The sequence below is a fragment of the Pseudopipra pipra genome, chromosome 1 (genome assembly GCF_036250125.1).
Source record: "Pseudopipra pipra isolate bDixPip1 chromosome 1, bDixPip1.hap1, whole genome shotgun sequence".
NCBI classification, from domain to species: Eukaryota; Metazoa; Chordata; class Aves; order Passeriformes; family Pipridae; genus Pseudopipra; species Pseudopipra pipra.
In genome coordinates, this window is record NC_087549.1 from 1,293,121 (window position 1) to 1,317,595 (window position 24,475).

The window sequence follows — 24,475 nt, forward strand, 5'->3', positions numbered from 1 at the left end:
AATGTTGTGCTGGTGGTTTCCCGGGAAGAGCCTTCCTGGGGTGTCCGTGTTCCCCTGCCCGGAAAACCCCTCCCCTAAACAGATGGAAAAGAAAAGGCTTGTGATTCCCTGTTTTCCATAGGAAATCCATGGATGTTAAAGCTTGTTTTCCACGCTGGCTCCAGGCCGGGTTAAAACTTGAGGTTTAAATGTTGTGGTTTAGTCTTGGGAGCAAGACCAGCCTTCCCAGGCGAGCTCAGGGATGTGCCTGGGGATTCATGGAGCCACCTCTGGGTCCTGGGGATTCATGGACCCACCTCCAGGTCCTGGGGATTCATGGAGCCACTTCCAGGTCCTGGGGATTCATGGAACCACCTCCAGGTCCTGGGGATTCATGGAGCCACTTCCAGGTCCTGGGGATCCAGGGAGCCACCTCCAGGTCCTGGGGATTCATAGAGTCACCTCCAGGTCCTGGGGATTCATGGATCCACCTCCAGGTCCTGGGGATTCATGGAGCCACCTCCAGGTCCTGGGGATCCAGGGAGCCACCTCCAGGTCCTGGGGATTCATGGAGCCACTTCCAGGTCCTGGGGATTCATGGAGCCACCTCCAGGTCCTGGGGATTCAGGGAGTCACCTCCAGGTCCTGGGGATCCTCTGGTTTGGATCAGTGAAGTCCTGCATGGACTTCCTGTGCACCCTGGGGAGAGTTCCAGCCTCATCCATGAGCTTATGGAATGCGATGGAATGGGCAGAGCTTGAGGCAGAACAGCTTTCCTGGGATTTTAGGGCTCTTAAAATGCAAAAAAAATGGAATGTTGTGGTTTATCCAACATCTTGTGGCTCCCCTGTTCTTTGTAAGGGAGGGGAGAAGGGGGTGGCAGCGAGCTCAGGTCCTCACTGGGGTCCTCCCAAGGGTGTGGAGATGCTGGAGCGAGTCCGGAGGAGCCCATGGAGATGCTCCAAAGGCTGGAGCTCCTCTGCTCTGGAGCCAGGCTGGGAGAGCTGGGAATGTCCAGCCTGGATCTTTCTGGAGAAGAGAAAGATCCAGAGAGACCTTGAAGCCCCTTCCAGGGCCTAAAGGGGCTCCAGGAGAGCTGGAGAGGGACTGGGGACAAGGGATGGAGGGACAGCACACAGGGAATGGCTTCCCAGGGTTAGATGGGATATTGGGAAGGAATTCTTGGTTGTGAGAGTGATGAGTGACTGGAATGGAATTCCCAGAGAAGCTGTGGCTGCCCCTGGATCCCTGGAAATGTCCAAGGGGAGTTTGGAGCAACCTGGGATAGCAGGAGGTGTCCCTGCCCACAGCAGGGAGTGGAACTGGATGACCTTTAATGTCCCTTCCCGCCCAAACCATTCCATGATTCCATGATTTGCTGTGCAGCATTGGCCCACCCCTGAGCCCAGGGGGAGGATGGCAGCCATCCTCTTCCTCTGGGAAGCTGGGAAGCACCTCTGGGATGCTTTTCCTATGGAAAAACCATCTCCTCCATGTCCTGGATCGGTTCATCCGCTTCCGTGAGCCGACAGCAACCGACAACACTTTCATTCACATCCCCCTAAACACGCTGGGCTTGGACTTGATGCTCCTGGAGATCTCTTCCTGCCTCACGATTTCGGCTGCTTCCCACCAGGGAAGATGCTGGGATGGGCAGTTGGATGCTTGGATCCACGTGCTGGAGCTCCAAAGGGCTTTTCTCCTCCTTTTCTCCATCCCTCGTTGGCTGAGCGGAGCCGTGGGTGCCCCATTCCCAATCCCCGCGGTGTCATCACCTGTCCCAGGCTCCAAACAGAATCCAAACACGACCCTGGGTGGAATAATTGGATCGTTTAGGTCGGGAAAAGACCTCAAAGCCCATCAAGTCCAACCTTTCAGCCAAGTCCTACCTTTTCCCGAGGGAAAAAGCACCACGGAGCAAAAACCGGGGGGGGGGGGTGGAAAGCTAAAAATGGAGAGTTTTAGGGCAAGCATCACATCAGCAGCAATGGAGGGAGGCTCTAATAAATTAGTCTGGGCTTAATTCCTTCTTGGAGGGGACGGGATAAACAATTCCCGGGAAGGAAAACGCGGGAACGCCGCTGGCCTCCCCTGCGGCCCGGCGCCGACCACGCAGGCAGGGGCCTGTGCCAATTCGTTTCGAAAAAAACTATTGCAATTTAAATGAAAATATCAAAGAGATAGTTAGAATATTTATTCTATTAGGAAAAGTGCTTACGGCGTCACTTTGGGAGCGTCGGGGAAGGCATTCTCCTCCGGATGATGGATAGCAGCCTGTAATTATGGATGGGGGAGAAAGTGCTGAGAGGGCCAGATTGAACTGGGGGAGGGAGAAATACCAGCGTGGGCCATTAAGGGTTAATTTTATCCTCTAAATAATATCGAAAGTGCTGAGTCCGGGCCTTTTGCTCCGAGCGGAAAGTCCTCAAATGGACCCCGGAGAGTTTCTAATATTCTCCTGAATCGAGGGAAAAATGTTAACCTCGGCTTCCATAAAAAACGACGGCTCGTTAAAGAGGCAACGCTCCCTTTTCCCGGTGAATAATTTAGGCCGGGAGTAAATCTTGCCCTCGTTCCGCCTTTCCCTGCCCTGGGAACGGGGGAGACGCCGGAGCGACGTCCTGGGCGGATAAACTCGGAGAAGGACAGCAATAATTTGGGATTTAGATGCTTTTATGCTGGAATTCGGCACACGGGGCTCTTCTCCCGGTGGTGTTTTACTCCTCGTGCCCCTCCCCAAAGAGCAATTCCTGGTTTTTATCAGACTTCCATCAAAAATGTCCATTATGATCCATAATTTATGACGTGGTGGCGGCGCCACTTAAGCACTTCCTGGGATGTCTCGGAGGATTCCAGGACAAGTGGATCAGGCCTTTGACCCATCCCGTGGGCTGGAACTCCAACTGCTGGGGCCAAACCTGCTCTGGCTTCATCAGGAATCATGTAGGATAACATGTGAAAGCTTTAAGTTGGCACTCCCAAATCTCTTTTTCTGGGAATTTGGGCTGGAGAGGGCCAAGGTCCCTCCACCCTTTGGGAGAGGGGCAGTTCCTTCATTAAGGGAATGTCATCCCCAATATTAATTAGTTGGTCACAGGTTGGACTCGCTGATCTTGGGGGGGTCTTTTCCAACCTAAATGATCCCGGGATTCTGTTTCCAGAAGGTGGAACCGGTGGCAGAGAGAGGGCCTTGATTTCCTTGGGTTCCTCGGTCGTGGCTCGGGAATTTCTCCACCTTTTTGTGCTTCCCAAAGGGATTGGAGGGACCTGCAAGTTGATCTTGGTGAAGCAGTGGGTGAAACACGGCTCCAAATATCCCCATGGATATCTGGATCATCCCTAAACACGGCATCATCCGTGTTGAAGCTGAATCCATGAAGGATTCCCACCGTGGATGTCTCTGTCCCCCCTTTTCCTGGAGCTCCCTGACCTTCCCCGGAAGTGGGAAGAGAGGGAGAAATGGGGCCTCTCTCCCAGGGACTCCCCAGGGTTTTCCAAAGACAATGAGCTGCTCCTCTCTGGCTCCACATCCCTCCTCCCACGTGGAGCCTCCTGTTGGGGTGGAAATTCCCTGGGAGAGGGTGGGATGAGGATGTGGATGTGAGGGATGAAGTGGTGTGATCCCAAGGTTGGGGAGAAGCGGGAGGAGACATTGGATGGTTGTGAATTCTCCATCCTGGAATTGTTCAAGGCCTTGTTGGACGGGGCTTGGAGCAACCTGGGCTAGTGGGAGGTGTCCCTGCCCATGGCAGGGGGTTGGAATTCCAGGGGGTTGGCATTCCAGGGAGCTGGAATTCCATGATCTTAAAGGTCCCTTCCAACCCAGCCGATATTGGATGGGCTGAGATCTCTGCCTGGCCAAGAGCTCGGATCTGGGAATCACCACAAGCACTTGGATCACATCCATAGGTGATCCCAAGGAACAGCTGCCTTGGGATTTGCCTTACAGGCACAAAATGTGGAAGGGAGATTTCCATGGGATATTGGGAAGAAATTCTTGGCTGGGAGGGTGGGGAGGGGCTGGTATGGAATTCCCAGTGAAGCTGTGGCTGCCCCATCCCTGGAAGTGTCCAAGGGGAGGTTGGAGCAATCTGGGATAGTGGGAGGTGTCTCTGCCCATGGCAGGGGGTTGGAATTCCATGATCTTTCCGCTCCCTTCCCACCCAAACCATTCCAGTACTTACTGGGATATATGAGAATCAGAACCTTGGGAAGCTCTTGGTGCTGGATTCCTTCAGCATTCCCGGTGTGCCAGAGCAAAGACAAGCAAGTCAGGCCATTCCCCTCCGACTGCTGCACCTGGAAAATTGTCTGGAATTAAACAACCTCCCCCTCTCCGTGTCCATGAAGGCACAGGAGCCGCGGGAAATTCCTCTCTCTCCGTGTTTCCTCGGAAGTTGTTCCCCCGTGGGAGCCGTTAAAGCAGCGAGAACACGGGGAGATTAAACAACGAGGCTCCCAGGAAAAAAAACTGCTGGAATAAATCAGGGATGAGCTGGGCTGGGAAAGCCCATCAGCCTCCCAAAAATCCCTCTTTTTTTTTTTCTTTTTTTGTGGCACCACCGGCCTTTCCCTGGAGATTTGCTCCTTATCCGTGGAAAACGAGGTGGCCGGGGCAGACCTGAGCAACCGGCGCTTCCCGAGGAAGTGCAGCTTCCCAAGGAAGTGGAATGTGGTGCTTTCCCACAGCGGCAGCTGCTCGGTTTTTCTGCAGAAAATGCAAATGTGGGGATTTTTTAACCTTCTCCTCCTCCTCTGGGTTTTTTTTTCTTAGTGCCTTCACTTGGTTCTTTTCCCCTTTTCTGCTGGAAGTCGAAGAGTTTCCCACCGTAACACGTCAAATTTAACCCATTTCTTTAGAAAATGAGTTTAATTTTCTGAAGAAAAATTAGAAAATTTTTCTTTTTTTCTTTTTTTTCTAATTTTTTCCTTTTTTTTCTAAATTCTTTCTATTTTTTCTAATTTTTTCTTTTTTTCTAATTTTTTCCTTTTTTCTAATTTTTTTCCTTTTTTCTAATTTTTTTCCTTTTTTCTAATTTTTTTCCTTTTTTCTATTTTTTCTAATCTTTTCCTAATTTTTTCTCTTTTTTCTATTTTTTCTTTTTTCTAATTTTTTCTTTTTTTTCTAATTAATTTTTTTCTAATTTTTTCCTAATTTTTTCTTTTTTCTAATTTTTTCCTTTTTTCTATTTTTTTCTTTTTTTCTAATGTTTTTTTTTCCTTTTTTTTTCTAATGTTTTATTTTTTCCTATTTTTTCTTTTTTTCTTTTTTTTCTATTTTTATTTTTTCCTATTTTTATTTTTTCTAATTTTTTCTTTTTTTCTAATTTTTTCTTTTTTTCTAATTTTTTTCTTTTTTTCTAATTTCTTTTCACCAGAGCTGTGAGAGCATCATCCAACATTAAAATATCATTTGAGATTTTATATCCATTATCCAGGGGATGAATTTGTGATGGAAAACATCAGCTCGGGCTCCTTGTTCCTTGTTAATCTTTTATCCCAGGAAGGTGAAGCTCAACTGTTCCTGTGGTGTGTTCTCAGCTTTTTTGGTTAAAAGGACATTTTTCTTTCCTCACACCCTCAGATCTTGGATTTTCCGGGTCTTTTTTCCCGCTCTTTTAGTCCCACGTTGAATCCCAACTTGGCTTTTCCTTGAGCACCCTGAGGAGCTCTTCACCTGGCACTGGGAGAGGTGGGATCCCCATCCCTGGAGGGATTTACTTGGAAGTAGCACTTGGGGCCGTGGATTGGACTCGATGATCTTAGAGGGCTTTTCCAACCTCAACAATTCCCGAATTCCACGATCTCTGGAAAACAGCTGATGGAGAGCTCTGCCTTTGATGGCTCTTTTATAGTCAGCCCTATGAAAATCAGCTACAAAAGCAACTTTTATTCCATTTATCCTTCGTTTTGGCTCTGGTTGACAGATGTTTTTCTGGGAGCTTTATTGGAGTTTATTTCCCCCCTCCCCCCCATAAAGTGCAGCAGAAATTCTCAGCCGCCAAACTGATTAGTAAGGAAAAAAAAAATCTTTATTTCAAATAAAAAGTGGGTAGGATTGGCAATGGGGACTGCTTTTAAGGTCGTGAGGGGTTGTCCAGGATGGATTTGGGAATGCTGAGTCCTTATCCATCTCCTCTGCTGAAAATAAATGATAAATCTCCATCCTGGCCGTGGGATCTTCCCACTGGAAACATTTTGTAGTGTTTAAACCCATCAGGATTCTTCCATGGCCAATCCCACCTGGATATCTCCACGGAAATCTCGTGGCTTTCCAGTTGTATCTTATTTCCTGGAGGCTGTAAATGGCGTAATGAGGGTTCTTATTGCAGCTTCAATTTAATTGTAGCATCTCCAACATCTTTATGTCGGAGATGGGGCTTATCAGGACGACCTGGAACGGTTTAATAGCCCAGGAATTTGTGGATAATTGTGCTGAGATCAATCCCAGGCCGGGGATTTTCTCTTTTTTTTACACTTTGTAGAAGGAGGTGCGCCAGAAAATATTAAAATTAGGACGTTTTGGGGGGGGTTGGGGGGGAGGAAAGCAGCAGCTGAAGTGGGAATTTAGTGATGGGGCAGCAAGTTCTTGATTTCAACCTGAACTTCTGCAGAGATGAACCCAAAAAAAGAGCAGATTTTGCCTTTGCTTCCTGTCTGGAATGTCCCTTTGGTCCCGTCTGTTCTCCGCTGTCGGGGCCGGACATGGTGCTCCAAATGTGACTTCCCAGGGCTCAGGAGAGGGGCAGGACCATCTCCATCGACCTGCTGCCAGTGCTCTTCCTAAAGAACCTCTGGATCCCGTTGGAATCCTTCCCTGAGCCACCTGGAATCGCACATGTGGCGGAGCCTCATCATTCCTGACGGAGATGAGACTCCTGGGGGTGTCCAGTGGACACCAGCAGAGATAATCTGGGATTGGTCATTGGGCTTCCCCATTGGTGGCTCTGGGATGGGATGGATGGGATCGTGGGGGTCCCTGATGGAAGTGGAATTCCTCACCAAAGCAGTGCAGGGAATGGCTGAATTCCGCAGGCAGCAGGTTGAGGATTCCCCTGGATGGCCACATCCAAAGAGTTGCAGCCAATGGCTCGGTGTCCAAGTGGGACCAGGACCAAATCAGCCCATACTGGGACCAGGACTAATTAATATCTTCATTAATGACATATTAGTGTGGGGTTGGGTGCCCCCTCAACGAGCTGAGCGGTGCCGTGGATCCGCAGAATCATGGAATGGCTTGGATTGGAAGGGACCTTAAAGCCCATCTCGTTCCAAAGCCCTGCCCTGGGCAGGGATCCCCTCCCAGCCACTTTTCTGCCTCATAAATACGATTTTCCCAATGATTTTCCAAACACCATCCCGTTCTCGCTCCAGCTCCGGGGGTATTTCGGCTCCGATGTTTTATTTCCCACAAATTCCAAGGGAGGAAGTTCCTGCTTGGTGGTAGATCCTGGAGAGCATTTAGATCCCAAATCCTAGCGAGGATTTGGAGGAGACCATCCTAAACCAGGCATTTTTCCAGGGCACTAAACCCCGTTTGGAGGGCAGAAACCTTTTTTTTTTTGGAACAAATCCCTCCGTAAAACCGCGGGGGTTAAATTCCTCCATGGTTATTCCGCCTCCTGGATGATGCTGGGGATGTGTTGTCCTCCAGGTTTTTAATGACAGGGTGGGAGCTGGGATTTTTTTGTCCCGAGGCTGTTTCCATCTGCACCCAATTATTGCAAAGCCATCGGGGGGGAAAAAAAAAAGCCATTTCCTGGCTGTCACTTCGGAAAACGCTCCGGCACCTCCAGCCGCCGCTTCCCAACAGCCACTCACGGGGACATTAAAAGAGCCTGACAGCCATCCAGGTGGTTAATCCTGCTGCTGGAAAAGCTCCGGTGAAGCTCCGTGGGATGCTCGAGAGGGGTTTAAAAAAATAGGAAATGCTGGAGTTGAGGCGCTTGAGTTTTGGGGAATAACTCGTGGGTTTAGTGCTCCCATCTCCCCAAAAAGTCTGGTTGGTGGGATTTGTGTCCACCACAGGTCCAAGGAGATGAGAAGACAGCCATCCAGGTGGTTAATCCTACTGCTCGACTGGGGGGATACCTGGAATAGCTCCAGTGAAGCTCTGGGATGCTCAAGAGGGGTTTAAAAAATATTAGGAAATGCTGGAGTTGAGGCGCTTGAGTTTTGGGGAATAACTTGTGGTTTCAGTGCTCCCAACTCCCCAAAAAGTCTGGCTGGTGGGATTTGTGTCCACCACAGGGGATGGAGGGACTTGGACACAGGTCCAAGATTAACCATCCAGGTTCCTGCTGCTGGAAAAGCTCCAGTGAAGCTCCGTGGGATGCTCGAGAGGGGTTTAAAAAAATAGGAAATGCTGGAGTTGAGGCGCTTGAGTTTTGGGGAATAACTCGTGGATTTAGTGCTCCCATCTCCCCAAAAAGTCTGGCTGGTGGGATTTGTGTCCACCACGGTGGATGGAGGGACGTGGACACAGGTGCAAGGGTCCAAGGAGATGGGAAGATGCTCCAGCACTTCCGATTTGGGAAGGACCTCCTGAGAATCATCAAAGCCCATCTCTTGTCCCTCTCCTGGGAAAGGAGCAGGGGGTGGAATAAGTTTGGAGACACCTGAGAAGTTCACCCTGAGCAAAGTGCTTGGGAATGCCAGGCTGGATGGGATCATCAGGTCAGCGGGTGTTGGGTGCTTGGCCCAGTGACCTGACCTGGCCTTCTTCCCGCCCTCCACCTCCTCTTGCTGAGCTTTTCCATGGAAAAACCTCGTTAACATCATTCCCGAGGCCTTTCCACCAGCTGCCACCTCCTCCTCCTCCTCCTTTGCCAGCTCCGTGCTAAAGAAGGCCGGGCCCTGCAAAGCCCCTCATCCCAATCCCGCTCTCCCGGGGCACGTCGGGATTCATTGGACCATTTAAGGCCAACGGCACCTTGGAATTCACCCGGAGCTTCCTTGGCAGCTGGGGAGGAGTCCTGGACACGGGAACTGTGCCAGCTGGGCACCATCCCAACCCTGGGCAGGCTGAGGGGGGAAACCCACAGTGGGATCATCAGCGGGATCATCAGTGGGACTGTGGCACCTCCATCCCGCCGCTGGAAGGTTGGGGTGAAGTTTCGCCCCCGGAGGGTTTTTTTTCCCTGTCGGAATTTTTTTTTCCTCCCCCTTTTTATGGCCCAACCTGTGGGCTGGCGGGGGTCCCGGGGGTGGGTTGGGGGGGTATAATTAGCCACCCCGACAGGTGGAAGGGATCAGATGGCTCCCAGCACCACCCCACAGCCCCGACTCGGCCTCATCCCGGCGGAGAAGTGAAAATTCCCTGCGGCAAACCCGGCGCCTGGGCTTGGGAACGAACACGGGACCAGGAGCGGGGGAGGCTGCTGTAAATAAACAGAAGGGGCTTTTCCAGTGGGAAAGGCGATCCCAGGCTCTGCCATCCCGGCCCCCCAAACAGTGGGGTGTGGCCGGGGCGTTCCGGAAGGAGGGTTGGGAAAGGCGTGGAAAAGCCATTAGGAACCCGAGCCAGGAGCGCGGCCCCGGGATTAGTCACACACGGTTTGTTTGCTTTATTAAGTATCTTTTTGCCATGGAGCCAACAAACATGGGATTGACTCGGGAGCTCGGAGCACATCCCGATCCCGGCGCTGTCCCATCCCTCGGGGAAGAAACAGCCACGTTCCTTGGCTTTTCCCCAAAACCAGTAGCATCCCTCAGCGTAGCATCCATGGGAGTTTTGGAGGCCAAGGCTCTTTTTTTTCCCTGCTCTTCTCCTTTCCAAGCCCATTTAGGGCTGGAAAACCTCTATCCAGAAGTGGGTCTCGCTTTTCAGGGATTTGTGGGGTTGTCCTGTGAAGAGACAGGATTTGGAGTTGATGATCCTTGGGGGGGTGAGGGGGCCCTTTCCAACTCAGGATATTCTGTGATTCCAGGAACTGGGATGGTTGGACCAGGACCCGGCCCCAGGGGGTTTCCCATCCCCACAGTCTCGTGCCGTTATTTTTCCTCTTCCCTAATTTCGTTTCCCTTCTTTTTAAGGCAGTTTTCAGGTGGAGGGATTTGCTTTTCTCCTCATTAATATTTTGGGAGAAATTCCTCCATTTGAATTCCTGTCCTGTCACTGCCTTTTCCAAGCATTTGTCTTTGGTCCAGGATGTGTCCTGTCTGCGGGTGAGGTGGGAAAATGAGGAAAATGGAGACAGGAGCCTCTGGAGAGCCAGGCTGGGAGAGCTGGGGGTGTTCACCTGGAGAAGGGAAGGATCCAGGGAGACCTGAGAGCCCCTTCCAGGGCCTAAAGGGATCCAGGGGAGCTAGAGAGGGACTTGGGACAAGGGATGGAGGGACAGCACAAGGGGAATGGCTTTCCACTGCCAGAGAGTTAGGTGGGATATTGGGAAGGAATTCTTGGCTGGGAGGTTGGTGAGGGGCTGGAATGGAATTCCCAGAGAAGCTGTGGCTGCCCCATCCCTGGGGCCAGGTTGGAGCAATGTGGAGCAATGTAGGATGGTGGGAGGTGTCCCTGCCCATGGCAGGGGGTTGGACTGGGTGATCTTTCCACTCCCTTCCCACCCAATCCATTTCATGATTCCATGTTTCTCTGAAACCTGGGATTTTGGAGTAACGGCAGAGCCACAGCTCGACTTTGAAGTTGTCCCTTGGCTTCCGACAGAGGTGGAAAGTCACGGGAATGGGGGTTTTATATGAATTTTCAGTGGAAAAGCAGCACCATCCTCCCCCCCCGAGCCATGATATCTGTGTGTCCGTCTGCATCCCAGCCCTCCTGCTGCTCAGCACCCTCCCAACCTCTGGCAGACGAGCTCCTCGCTCCGGTGCCGGATCCCCGGGAGGCAGAGCTGCCAAACCCTTCTGCCTTTTCATGGAGAGCTCTCCCAGGGCTCAGCAGGGATCCCGTTCATCCCAAAGGTCAGCACGGGAAGCCGCTCCCGTGTCCCCGGAGTCACGTTCCATGAAAAGGGCAGGAGCTCCCCCCTTCAGAATGATCCTGAAACCCTCCCGGTGTTTCCTTTCCCGGTGGATTCATCCCGTTTTCCCCCCCAGATCCGTGCAAAATTTGAGAGAGGAGGTTTTCCGGGTGGGCATCTGAGTTTGGAAGGAGCCACCTGGTTGGAAAAACACGCTTTTCTTGTGGAGAGGGTCCCCGAGGGAATGTTGGTGTTGGGAATCCTCAGCTGTGCCGGATGGGATGGATTGAGTCCCACCATGGATGTGTGGTGCTTCCTGTGAAAGCCAGGCTGGGTGGGATGGAGCATCCTGGCTGGGAGTGGGACTAACAGGGCTCCAAGACCTGCTCCCACCCTGCATCCCTTGGGATTCACTAGGATGGGCTCTCTGGATTGCTGGATTTTGGGAATAGTCGGAGATCAGAGAGAGGTTGTTCCTTCTCCTTCCCCCCGCCAACATTCCCAGTCACCCCAAGGGAAATCCCACCTGAAGGTATCTCCTCTTCCCTGCCTGCATCTCTTCCTTACCTTTCCCACTGCCAAAAAGTGCCCTTTCCCAGCAGGAAGCCTTGTGGGGAAGCTCTGGAGCGCTGATGACTCCTCCCTCCCACCAGAGGGTCTGGAAGTGCCAGAAGCACTTTTAGGGATGAACATCTCGATGCCATCGTTTTTCCAGCCCCATTCCATGGCCACACTAAGCTTCCTGGGATGGGAGAGCATCAACCAAGCTCATTTCCAATCCCTGGGCAGAGCAGGTTGAGCTCCAGCCTTCAACCACCTTCCTCAGGGCCGGGCAGTGATCCCAAAATAAGTCCTAAAAGGACTTTATTCCTGCTTTTCCCTGCTCCTTCCCAAGCCCTGAGAATGTCTGGGACAACTGTGTCCTCTCCAAAACCAGCTTCTCCAGCCCAATTAACCTCTTTGGGGACCTCCTAGCATGGCCACCTTGGGGGTAAATCGTTACCATCAAGGCTTTGGTGGCAAACTCGCCACATCCATAAAATCACTCGGATCCATTAAATCACTTGGAAAACCGTGGGTGGGCGTGGAACATCCTGGAGGAAAACGTTATTTATAGGAGTGTTTTGCCGTGGAGTAGGATTTGGATCCGGAGAAGGGAACACCAACACATCCTCCCCTCCCTTTAGCGAGGTGTCGGTGGCACCCACGGGAGCCCTTCCCGTGTTCCCGGGGGGGTTTTTCCCGCTTTTCCCGACGCCGCTCTCTCCTTCCCCGGCAGTGCAAGAAAAAGCACACGCTGGTTTGTCCTGACTTTGCCCGGAAGGGCGTCTGTCCCAAGGGTGGCCGCTGCAAACTCCTGCACCCCCAGAAGAGGCGGCACCCCAAGGAGGCGGGAGGAGACGGAGACCACACCGACCCCCCTTCCAAGTGGAGATGGGTCAAGGAGGAGCCGGACAGGTAGGAAAAAGCGGGATGAACTCGTTTTTGCCGGATTAAACGGTTTCCTTCCCGACCCGCTCCGGATCTTTCTTCTTCCGGGTCTTGTGTCCTGGTTTATTTTAAGGTTTTTATTTTATTTATCCTCCTGATGGAGGGAGGGTTGGGCAGTGTCCGTGTTGGAGGGAGCTGATGGAGAGGGAAGAGAGGATTCGCCCTTGGGAATGCACCACCCAGGGCTCCGGAAGCTCCAGGTATCTCCGAGGCTTTTGTGGACCTGGGAGATGGAGGAACCCTGGTGGGGATTCCACTGCTGGAATTGAGTCCAGCTTATCCATAGCTCTGGGGGAAAACTGGAAACCACCATCCCTCTTCCTTATATATCCATGTGGAGAGCAGGGCTGAGCGCTCGGCGCAGCGTGGAGGGGTTGGATTCACCGCCGGGCGGACACGGAGGTACCAGAGGCTTTGGAAAACAGTTGGATGCTGGGTTGGGTCCTTGGAAGCTCTCTGAGCTCTTCCTGGTGTTTTTGGGTGCTGGGCTGGACCCCCAGGCAGATGATGGACACGTTGATCCTCATCCTCACAAGGAGACGGATTTCCTTGGCCTTGGCACATCCTCCCCTTCCTTTCCCTCACCCCCCAGCCCTTCCTGCAGGACATTCCCAATGGAATTCAAGCAGTTCTTGCATCCCAATGGAATTCGATTTAAAGCCAAAGAGGGGATTTGGCTTTAAAAGCCGAAGTCTCGAAGTCCTGCTTCGAGTGGGAGGAGAAAACCCGGAGCCGGGCGCTCGGCTTCTCCACGGCTCTTCCCAGCGGGAGGTGGGAGCGAAGGTGGGATGGAAACACAGGGATCTGGGAGCTGTGCCAGCCTGGTCCAGGCTCTTTCCCGGGCCTGGGCCTCGTCCTGGCCCTGCCTTGTAAGGTAGCAGAGGGGGGACGAGCACTCAGCAGGTTCTCCCAACTTATCCCGGGTGACAGAAGAGCCTTGGAATGACACCCAGCTCACGTTCCCGGTGTGAACGAGGTGTAAAATAGCTCCCTGCTCTTTTTAGGGAAGGAGGGATGAGCGCAGGGCTGGATGGCTGGGAGGCTCCTGGCATCCTCCTGCGGGGATGGGAGCACGCCCTGGCTTGGAAGCTGCTCCAGAGGGGTTTATTTTTCCCTTTATTGGCACCGTGGTGGGAGATGGGAAAGAAGCCGGAGTGTCAGGTTTGCCTGGAAGAGAGAGGTGGGGTTGGGAATGAGCCAAGCCCAGCGGGACATCTCCGAGCCATCCCTGCTCCCCTTCCCTCTACTCACTCCCAAACAGGAGCCTCCATGAGAATCTGAGGAGCTGGAAAACTGGCAGGGAAGCGCAGGGCAGGGAATCCAGCTGGGGAGGGAGGAGCTGTGGCTGAATCCCTGTTGGCTCCAGGGATATGGAGCGGCCTGGGATGGAGCCCCGGGAGCCCTGGGCCACGTGGTGCCATTCCCAAAGTTGCCAAGTGGGATTGGTTTGCTTTTCCTTAATATTTGTCCCATCTGCCTCCTGCAGGAATGATCCAGCTCAGCTCCACGACGATGGGGAAATTCCCGGACCTTCCAGTGCGGAGCAGGAGGGGAAGTTTGGGAAAGAGGAGGACACCAAGCCAACGAGCTGCCTGCAGAAGCTTCCATCCTTCATCTCCCTCCGATCCCCAGAATATCCCAGATTCCGGGGGTGCAAAGTGGAGAAGGATGAGGATGAGCCGGAGGAGAAGCCAGGTAGGAATCACATCCTCTGTTTTTCCTCCCGTGTGCTCCGAACCGCTCCCGTTTTCCAAGCAGGAGGGTTATTCCCTGCTGCTCTCCATGAGTTTTGATGGGATTGATGTTCCTTGGAAGTCTCCAAACTCCCAGTTCACACTGGGAGTCCCAACTGGGTCTCCCATCTGGGCACAAATCCTTGTGTTTGCTCCCGAAACCACGTGGGAGGATTTTATCCCATGTTTTATCGTCAGCTCCTTCCTTTGGGAAGCACCACTGGGCCAACAGAAGGGCCTTTGGACCATCCATCCCACGTGTTTCCTGGCGGGAAATAGCTTGGAAGCTTGCAAATCCAAACATCCCAGTGGGAAATGGGATGGGGTGTTTGACAGGCTACGAGTTGGAGGGAAGAGCTGCTTTAATCTGGGATTATCCACTTGGGAAATGGGTAGAAATTTTGGGAAAATGCGGTTTTAGGATGAGCAGAACTCCTTGGGAATTCTGACACGTGCCTTTTTATCTCGAGAAAAGTTCAGGGAAACGTTTCAGTTTGAAACTGAGGGGGGGAAAAAAGTGGGAAAACTGTTGGAGCCGTGAGGAGAAACGTCTTTGTTTCTCTCCAAAGAGGCTCCCGGCGGAGTTTTGCTGCATTTCTGCTTCTCCAACGTTTTCCTTGGTTCCTAATTCTGGAAAATCCAGTAGGGAATGGGACTCTGGGCTGCTCCAGGACTGTTTCTCCAGGAGCAGAGGTGATGGAGATGGCAAGGCAGGGAATGTGCCTGCTCCTTCCCAGTGCTGGCCGGGAGGTTTTTAGTGGGATGTTGCTCCTCACTTCCCTTTTCCTCTTCCATCCTTCTCCAGAGGGATGTGCAGCCTCTGGATCTCACAACAGGCTCACAAATCACAGGATTTTGTGGCAGGAATGATGGAATTCCCACCCCCAGCTCAGCTAGCACAGGATGTGGCTCAGCAGGAGCCCTTCCCATCCTCAGTCCCTGCTTCCTGTGTAGCTGGAGCGGGATCCCATTGGGAGAAGGGATGAATCCAGCACCAAATCCGGGCTGGAGCGGGCACCAAGAATCTTCAATCACTTCGAGCCAGGGAGGGCTGAGATGCCTGAACGCTGTCGGAAAGAGAATTCCCGGGATTAACAACATATTCCTGAAGTCACAGGAGTGCACTTTGGACTGCAGCGTGGTGGGAACAGAGAGGGATAATTCTGGCTGGGAAAGCTCCTCTCGCCTTCCCTTTCCAGGGATTTCTCCCCTGCTCCTTCCCTCTCCTTGGCCCTGGTTCAACTCCCTTTTGATCCCAGCGGTGGGGCCAGGGAATTGTTCCCAGAGCGGGGTTTTTATCTCCAGGATGAAGTCGGAGCAATTAATCCATGGATAAGAAGGCTGTTGAAAGTTAGATTGGCCGGGGAAGGCCCTGGATTACACTTGGCAGCCTGGAAGAACTTGGCAGTGAGGGTGTCCTTTTCCTCTTTATCCAGCGTGTCCGTGCAGGGAAGGGTGATTTCCAGGCTTTTTGGGTGTGGGGAGGAGGAGCCGGTTCATTTGGGAATGTTGAGAGGAACTCCGCGGAGGTGAGGTCAGGGCACGCATTCCCTCCGTGCTCCTTTGCCAGGGGGATCACATGGCATCAGGAAAACAGATGCTGGAGGATCCATAGGGAAGGAAAACCGAGCAGGAATCACGGATGGCTGTAAAATCATCCGACGAGGAAGCAACTTCCCCGCCAAAGGAATGCGGCGAATCTGGACGCAGGAATGTTGTCCCGTGGGCTTGCCCATACTTGGGTCTCATCCTAACCCTCATCCAAGGGGTTTGGGGGCACGGGAGAATCCAGGGATTCCCAAAACCCGACGGGAGAAGAGGAATCCCAAAAGGAGGCGGGATGAGGCCATTGGTGCTGCTGAAGGACTGAACGCTCCGTGGTGGCCACTTCACCTGGGCTTGGTGATCCTGGTGGATCCCTCCCAGCTCAGAATATCCTGGGATTCCGGGGTTCTGAGCTGTGTCAATGGTCAGGATGAGTCCTCGCGTAACCGGCGTTGGGATTTTGGGGGTGATAATGGTGGGTTTGTGCTTGTGGAGCCTGGAGTCGACACACAAATTGTCGGGATCATAAATAAGGAGAGGGACAGGTTGTTATTATGGAATGAGCTGAATTCCCTGGTTAAACCTTCAGAATTCGAGGAAAGTGCCCTTTTAATCCTGGAACAGGATAAAACGCTGGCTCCGTGCGCGGCAGGAACAGGGAGGGGGCTTGGAAGTGACCTTTAAGGACCGGCGTGGGCAACAGCATCAGCTTGGGGGGGGGGTCTCAGTGGGGGCCTGGGCTTGGGATACAGGGAAAGGGAATGGAAAATAGGGATGGGAATGCACGGAGCGGAACCCGCCATCGTCCTCCCACCCTGCAAGAGAAACCTGGGAATTTGGGGTGGGAGGAGTAATTTGTGGATGAGGTGACCGGGCAAAGGTTGGACTCGATGGTATTGGGGGGTCTTTTCCAGCCGAAATGATTCTGGGATTTGAGGGCGCTGGAGCTTTCCAAGCACCCCCTGCGGAATGGGGAGGGCAAACCCCTTCCAGACCGGGAACAACTCCATGTCATCCAGCCGGGATAACGGGCGGGAAAACTGTCTCCCCTTCCCCTCCCATGGCCGTTCCCAGGTAACGGCCTTTTCCATATTTCACCTCCCAGTTAAATCCCCTGTGCCGGAGCCTCACCGGCCCCCTCATCCCGACTCAACCCATTCCAAACCCAGCACTAATTTAATTAGGAAGCCCCCATTTTAGTTAATTTGTTCGAGAAGAGATCGCCGCGAAACTCCCGGCGAGAACAGATGTTCCGCCTCTCCCCCGATGAACATTCCGGGCCGCGTAAATGGCTCCGCTCAGCCTTGTTTAGGAGAGAAAAGAGGATTTTATGGCTTCAAACGACCCTTTCTGTAAACATTTTACAGCTTCTCCGCGCGTCGGAGCGGCGATAAAACCCCGAGCAGCTCGGGCGGGGGCAAATTTGCCGCCAGACGGCCGCCGTTTGATTGTCGTATTTCACGGTCGTAACGTTAATGGAAGATGCTGCTCCAAGTCTTTTTTTAACGGCCCCGCCGAGCTCCGGCTTCCCGGGAATTCGGGGGAGGTGAGGAGGCCGCTCCCAGGTTTGTTTACGGCTTCGGCTTCCGAGGGAATCGCTTTGGAAGTGTGGGTTTGCTCCTTCTTTGTCGTGGACACCCCCCCATTTGTGGTGGATCTTGGTCCAACCATCCCCAGCTCCTGGAGTCAGGAATAGCCTGAGTTAGGGATGCAGGAGGTTCATCCAAGTCTAACTTCTCATGGGTTTGGCTTCTGGAGGAATCACTTTGGAAATGTGGCTTTTCTCCTCCTTTTTTCCAGTCCCACTGGGGGCAACTCGTTGGTGGTGGGTCATGATCCAACCATCCCCAGCTCCTGAAGTCGTGGAATATCCTGAGTTGGGAACCCACAAGGTTCATCCAAGTCCAACTCCTTATGGCTTTGGCTTCTGGAAATGCAGATTTGCTCCTCCTTTCTGCTGACCCCCTGCCCCCTTTTTGGTGGGTCTTGGTCCGACCATCCCCAGCTCCTGGAGTCAGGAATAGCCTGAGTTAGGGATGCACAAGGTTCATCCAAGTTCAACTTCTTATGGGTTTGGCTTCTGGAGGAGTCACTTTGGAAGTGGGGGTTTTCTCCTCCTTTCGCCCCGACCCCAAGGGGGGGAACACGTTTTTCCTGGAATCCTGGAATGGTTTGGGTCGGAAGGGCCCTTAAGAGGCACCTTCCACTAGGCCTGGTTTGTTGGGGTGTTTAAGCTCAGTTTTAAGGCCTCACCCACCTGTGGCAGAGGGTTTGGAGACCTGGCATTTTAGGCTTGGCTCCGGGATTTTTGCCTCTTGGCATCCCTGTGATCCCACCCAGAGTTCTTTGATGACCTAAAAAGCTGGAAGGGCCCTCCAAGGTGGTGGAATTCCATCTTCTCCAGGATAAGCTGCAGCTCACCGGGAAAGGATGTCAATCCACGATCCCTGGAGCTCACAGCTGGTTGTCCAGGTGCTTTTTCCCTCCTAAAAGATGGAATTAAGGAGAAGAGACATGGAAAGGGTGTCCCAGCATGGATGGAAGCCTGGCAGGAGATTGGCACTGCCGGGAATGGTGGGATGTCTTCTCCATCACATCCCCACTTCTGAGCATCCATGGGAGCATTTTTCCTTCTGGATAAAGCTCCTCATGGCATCCCAACCTTGGTGTTCTCAGCATCCCAATGTTGGTGTTCCCTTCCCTTGAGGGACAGAAGGTCTGGGTGGAGCAGCAGCAGGATCGTCTCCACATGGATTTGGTTTGGGATGGAGCCAAGGAGATACAACCCCCCCCCCCCAGCTGCTTTTTCCGTATGAAAAGCTGGAAAATCCTGGAGCACGACCCTTTCCAAGGCCCCTCAATTTTTGGGCTCCCCAAAGTGGCCTGGAAGGGAGGGGGTTAAGGGGTATTTTCCCTTTGGGAATGGCGGGGGGGGGGGGGGGAAGTGTTTTTGGGGGAATTTCCCCTCATGGCATTAAACCTGGAGCCAGGGGAACCTGGGATGCAACCCTGGGGAAGGTGGAGGATACATTCCTGGAGGAAGGTGCAGGAGAGGGGATGAAACCCCTTGGTGGCATCGGGAGAGCGACGGAGCCCGAACATCCCATTGGGAAGGGAAACCCACAAAAATTCCAAAGCTTTTTATAACGGGATGGTGGAGCTTGGAAAAGCCACGTCCTGTTCCTTTGGGGCTTTGGGGCATCTCCAGCTGCTTCCCACTTTCCCACCCCATGGAGAAACCCACAGGAATTGAGCAGGGAGAGGATTTGGGGCCCGGCACGGCCCCACCTCCTTTTCCCCTTCACCTGAAGGAGATTCCCTGCCTTGAGATCCCTTTAAATCCCTCTTGTACGGCAGCTGGAGGAAACAAATTGGGTTTTCCCTTCCCTGTGGGATGCAGCTGGAGCCTCTCGGCTCCGAAAAGCAGGTTTTGATTGAAAAATCTAATGGGACCACCTGAAGTGTGATTTACTGCCCCGTCCGCCCCTCAGACTGGATAATACATTCCGATTAGATTTCCTTCCTTTTCCCTCCTTTCTCCCGGAGAAGAGTGGCAAGTCCCCTCCGTCTGCTTGACACCTCCTTAGGCTCAGGCAAAATAAATGTTGATTTCCATCAGGGAAAAGGGGAGGGGGGTGGAAAAAAAAAGGTGCTGGAAGTCCGAAATTCTCCAGCCAAAAAGGCATCCGGGTTTCCGACGGAAAACTCGCGCTCCGGCCGCGGTTCCTCTTCTTTCGGAAGCGGTTCAATCGTGGTAATGGGATAACCAAAAAAAAAAAATAAAAAAGGGGGTTTCTCTTTTGCTACTTGATATAAATGATGCACCTGGTTCCCAGGAGATGGATGGAGCCTCTTCCCAAAGGCAGGGAAAAGCAGGAGAAGGGGGGAGAGAGAGGCCCAAGATTGATCACACCATTTGCAGGATCTCCCAAGCACAAAAGCGGAAAATGTCTTTTCCTTCGCCGGGGTTGGAAAAGCGACTCCCCCTCACTCACCGCTTGCTCCGGGTTTCCCGCCCCTTGGATGTGGTTTTCGCCCATCCCGCTGCTCCGGCTTTTCCAGGAGTAGCGTCTCCCTCTATCCCACAACCACTTTAGTCCTTTCACACGACCTGTTTTGGGTTTGTTCCCTTATTCCCGCCTCGGTGTTTTGAGGGATGTGTTTGGGATGGAGCGCGGATGCTCCGACAGCGTCCGGGCTCCGTGCTGGAGTCGGGAAGTTAATTATGGTCAATTTAAAAGTCCCAAAAAAACCCCCCAGGAATCCATATTTCTACTTCTCTAAACATGTTTGATTTGAGGGGCTTTGTGGAGATCAGATAAGGAAGTTTCTCCAGCTCATCCAAAGGGAATTGAGCCCTTCCCACCATTCCCGCTGAACCAGGACCACGGTTGCTGGTGGGGCAGGAACATGGACATCCTGATTTTGGCCCCTTGGGACGACCACCAGCAGCTCTGGACTCTAATTCCAGCAATCAGGATGGGAAATATTAATTAATGAAGTTTTTTCCAGCTCATCCAAAGGGAATTGAGCCCTTCCCACCATTCCCATTGAACTGATGTTGGGGTTGCTGGTGGGACAACATGGAGATGCTGGTTTTGACCCCTTGAGGTCCAGCAGCTCTGGACTTTAATTCCAGTAATCAGGGTGGGAGATATTAGTTAATGAAGTTATTAATTAATGAAGATTAACTAAGGAAGTTTTGTCTGGCTCATCCAAAGGGAATTGGATGAGCCATTCCCACCATTCCCACTGAACCTGGGCCATGGTTGCTGGTGGGGCAGGAACATGGAGATGCTGGTTTTGACCCCTTGAGGTGACAACCAGCAGCTCTGGACCCTAATTCCAGCAATCAGAATGGGAAATATTAATTAATGAAGTTTTTTCCCAGCTCATCCAAAGGGAATTGAGCCCTTCTTGCCATTCCCACTGAACCAGGTTGCCGGTGGAGCAGGAACACGACACCCTGATTTTGACCCCTCAGGGTGATGACCAGCAGCTCTGCTGGACCTTAATTCCAGCGACCAGGGTGGGATTTGGAAATCCCAGTCTGGAAAAAACCCACTTGCTTGGGGTCAGCCGGAAAAGGAGGAGGGTGTCGCCGTTCCCGGGATCCGGATTCCGCTCCGTCGCCGGTGACTAATCCCCGGATGCGCCGCGGCCGCCCCTGATGTATGGATGTTGTGTGAAGGGTGGGAAGGCGCTCAATGAGCCCTCCTTGTTTTCCATAAATTAGCTCCGGAGCGATGTGTCACTGCCGGCGCCGCTCCCGCTCGGAGCCGGTTTGTTCATCCAGGTTGAAAAGCCAAGGAAAACTCTTGGAGATTCCCTTCGTTGAGTGTTGCTTGGGGTCCTTCCCCCACTCCTGCCTCCCCTGCCCCCCCAAATCCTTCCTTTCTGGGATTCTCTGAGGTCCCCGTGGTCCCACCTCCAACGTTGGGAATCAGGCTGTGGAATTTTGTGGGAACACTCCCAAGTTGTGTGTGCTGCTCCCCCAGAACACCTGGAGGGGGTTTGGGCTGGATTCCCTCTGTCTTCTCCATGACCTTTCCCACCTCCTCTAATCCCAGGCGTGGGGGGGAATTTTCCCACTAAACCTCCAACAAGCTGCGGGCCCGGTTTTTTTCTGGGAAACCTGTTTTTCCAATCTTTCCATCCATCCCGGGGGGCCACCGCTCTCCTTCCCACCCTTCACTTCCCCCACAGAACCACCTTTCCAAGCCCTTTGGAGAAGGGAAAACGGGAGAACCGGCACAAAAGTTGGGTTGAAACGGGGGAAGGACTTCCCACCTCGATCCATGGGATGTTCCTGGGCTTGTCCTCCAAGGAGGTCACTTCCCAGGGGCTTTCCATGAGCATCCAGGCCCCTCTTTGGAGGAAGCAGAAGCCATCACCTGGAGCATCCCAGGGGAGTGCTGGGAATTCCTGGGGGATGGAGCTTCCCAGTGCTCTGCTCCTTCCAGCTCCATCTCAGCCTCAAAGCAGATCCTGGTGTTCACCTTATGCTCCAGGGGGAAGGTTTGGATCCTTTTTAACTCTCTTTTTCGCCCATAACTTGGGAATTTTTGCAGCAGATTGATGGGAAGGGACCTCCAAGTGCCCTGAGGATGCTCAGGGATTTGGGGAATGAGCCATCCTGGATGTGGCCAAGGATGTGGAGTAGAAGAGGAGCTCAGGACGCTCCCACTCCTTCATTCCAAGGGATTTCCAAGTTGACCTGAGCCAACCTCCAGGACTTTCTCCTCTTTTCTCCCTTTCCCCTCCCAGGCACCACCAAAAGGAAGAGGATTTTGCCACAGGAATCCTCAGAGGACTCAGAGGACACCCGTGTGGAAGGTGCCAGAGGTGAGGCCGGCGGGCTCTACCGGGGCGGAAAACCACCCACATTCCCAGTTTTTCCGGTGCTTTAACCCCTCATGACCAGGCAAGGAGAAGCCTGGGAGTGTCCAGGTGTGTCCCTCACGTCCCACCATCCCCTTTCCCTGCTCTCCTTCCAGGCAAACGGCTGCAGATCAAGCCCCGGCTGTGAGGAATTCCCGATTTCCCGATCCCGGGATCAGCCGACCCGCTCAGGAACCGGAGAGCCGGGCACGACCTGGCACCTACCTCAGGACGCCGTGTCCAGACATGGCACCACCCCCTTCTCCTCTCACTTTTCTGGGACACCATTCGGACAAGGAGCAGCGTGGGAATACGCCTCTCACCGGGAATTCCCACAGGAAGCGGCTTCGTTTGGAATCTTTGCGTTGACCAATAAACGACCTTTCTCCGTTGGTTTGTCGGAGGCAAGTCCTGCCAAATTGAAGCTCCTTGGATGTTTGTGGGGTTGGGAAGAGCTTCCTGTTCCCGTGGGTGCCGTCCAGGACACGAGGTGATCCGGGGACCTGAGGTGACATTCCCAAATCCAGGGCAGCCACGGGCCGGGATGTAACGGGATGTAAAGCCCCCACAGCCCCTGATCCCTCCATCCCGCTCCATTCTCTTGCTTTTGGGAGGGGATTTCTTGGAGCAGGGCCATGTTCCGAGAGCATTCCTGACGGGAATGTGTGTTGGGAGTGGTGCCGAGCTCTCATCCCGCAGCGTTTTGGGATCTGGTAGCTCCTAATTCCCACCTCTCCTCATCCCAGTGGGACACCCAAACCGACTCTTCCAGAGGTGTTTTTTTTGCCGGAGCAAAGCACGGAGAGGGCGTTATGTCACCAGCACCACGGGGGTTTTGCATCCATAGGCACCACTTCCCAGGGATTTTGGGGAACCCCTCACAGATGGGATTTGGGGGACACCTCCGAGCCACAGGGGGGGATGGTGGGATTTGCCCATCCAAACACCCCTCAGGTGAAATCCTGTGGGAAAAAAAGGCTCAGCAGGGATGTGGGGAAGCGCTGGGGCTCCCTGAGGACGTTTCCCGGGAATGGGATGGGCTCAGGTGCTCTGTGGCTCCGGGAAGATGCCGACGGCATCCAAACACCCCCCCGGGGGGTTTCCCTTCCCAGAGAGACCCCCACGGTGGGAAGGGGGGTTGTCACCATCCCAAATCCAGAGCGTTTCCCCCCAGGGATGGATGGATCCCACCCTGGGATGCCCCTTGTATCCCAAGAGCTGTTTTGTAACAAAAGCTCCGTCGTCTCTGTCGCCGTGAAATGTCTTTTATTTTAATTCCTGTGGTTTGGTTTGTAAATAAAAGACTTTCCTCCCCCTGGGGACAGGAGTGTGGCTTTCCTCTCTCTTTCCAGCAGGAACATCCCATCAAAAATCCAGTCTGATCCAAGGGAGGAGCTGCTCCAACCCTTGAATCTTTGATTTTTTTAAAAAATTATTATTTATCTTTTATTATTTTTTATTATTTATTTTATTATTATATGTTTACTTTATTATTTATTATTTTTATTATTTTTATTGTTTATTTTATTATATATTTATTTTAATTGTTTTGCTAATTTTTTTATATAATTATGTATTTATTTTCTTTTTTATTATTTAATTTTTTATTATTATTATTCCGACTTTTCCACATTTCTTCACCTAAAAAACAAAACCCCAGCCAAATTCCCTTAAAAACCACCCCCCCGAGGAGAAGGAGCTGGGAATCCTCCGGGATGGCCCAGTGTGGAGCTTGGGGGTTTCCCATATCCATGGATTCCCTAACGAGGATTAAGCCTCCTGCCGCGCTAATTAAACGAGGCAACGAGCGGCTTCTCCGCTCGGAGCCGCCGCTCCCATCCCGAGAAGGCTTGGAATTTGCTGCTGGCTGTCGTTAAGGCTCCGCTTGGGGGGTGATTAATTCCCAAGCTCGGGATCAGCTCGGCCCCCGGAGAGGAGTCTCCGAGCCCTGGTGGCTTCTCCTGAGTCTCCGACGGCCGCAACGCCTCTGGCACGAGCTCCCAGGGGGGTTTATCCGTCCTTCCTTGGGAAGATGGGAACAGCGGGCACCCGGCAGGGACGTTCCCTGGGGGTGCCACGGATGGAGTTTCTAGAAGGCTCCATAAACATTTCCTGGAAAACCCTCCTGCGGCGGGCGCTGCTGGCACCGCTCTTGGGCCCCTGCCGGGGAAGCAGGTGCCGGGTGGGCACCCGCCGGATCGGGTTCCTGCCTGGCATCAGGGGGGCTGTTCCCTGCCCTCCTCCTCCTCCTTCTCCTTGTCCTCTTCCTCCTCCTCCTCCCACCCTTTGTGTGATTCCCCCTTTCCCAAAATTCCTGACCCTTCTCCACGTCCAGCCGCAGATGCCGGTGGAGCATCACCAGGATGGTCCCACCAGCTCATGGGGTTCATCCTGATGGGACACTGCCCTCTCCATGGGGTGAGGGGT

At 53.0% G+C, this 24,475-nt stretch overlaps 1 protein-coding gene across 2 annotated transcripts in view; it reads left to right on the plus strand.

Moving 5' to 3' along the window:
• Positions 1-22,467, plus strand: part of ZC3H3 (zinc finger CCCH-type containing 3) — a 131,019-nt gene extending 108,552 nt beyond the window's left edge. For both annotated transcript variants that reach the window (XM_064640237.1, XM_064640161.1), the window contains exons 10-13: positions 12,178-12,356; positions 13,876-14,084; positions 21,935-22,012; positions 22,165-22,467. In XM_064640237.1, the coding sequence (XP_064496307.1) occupies positions 12,178-12,356; positions 13,876-14,084; positions 21,935-22,012; positions 22,165-22,196 (498 nt within the window). In that variant the 3' untranslated portion in view covers positions 22,197-22,467. The remainder of the gene's footprint in view (positions 1-12,177; positions 12,357-13,875; positions 14,085-21,934; positions 22,013-22,164) is intronic.
• Positions 22,468-24,475: the final 2,008 nt, after the last annotated feature.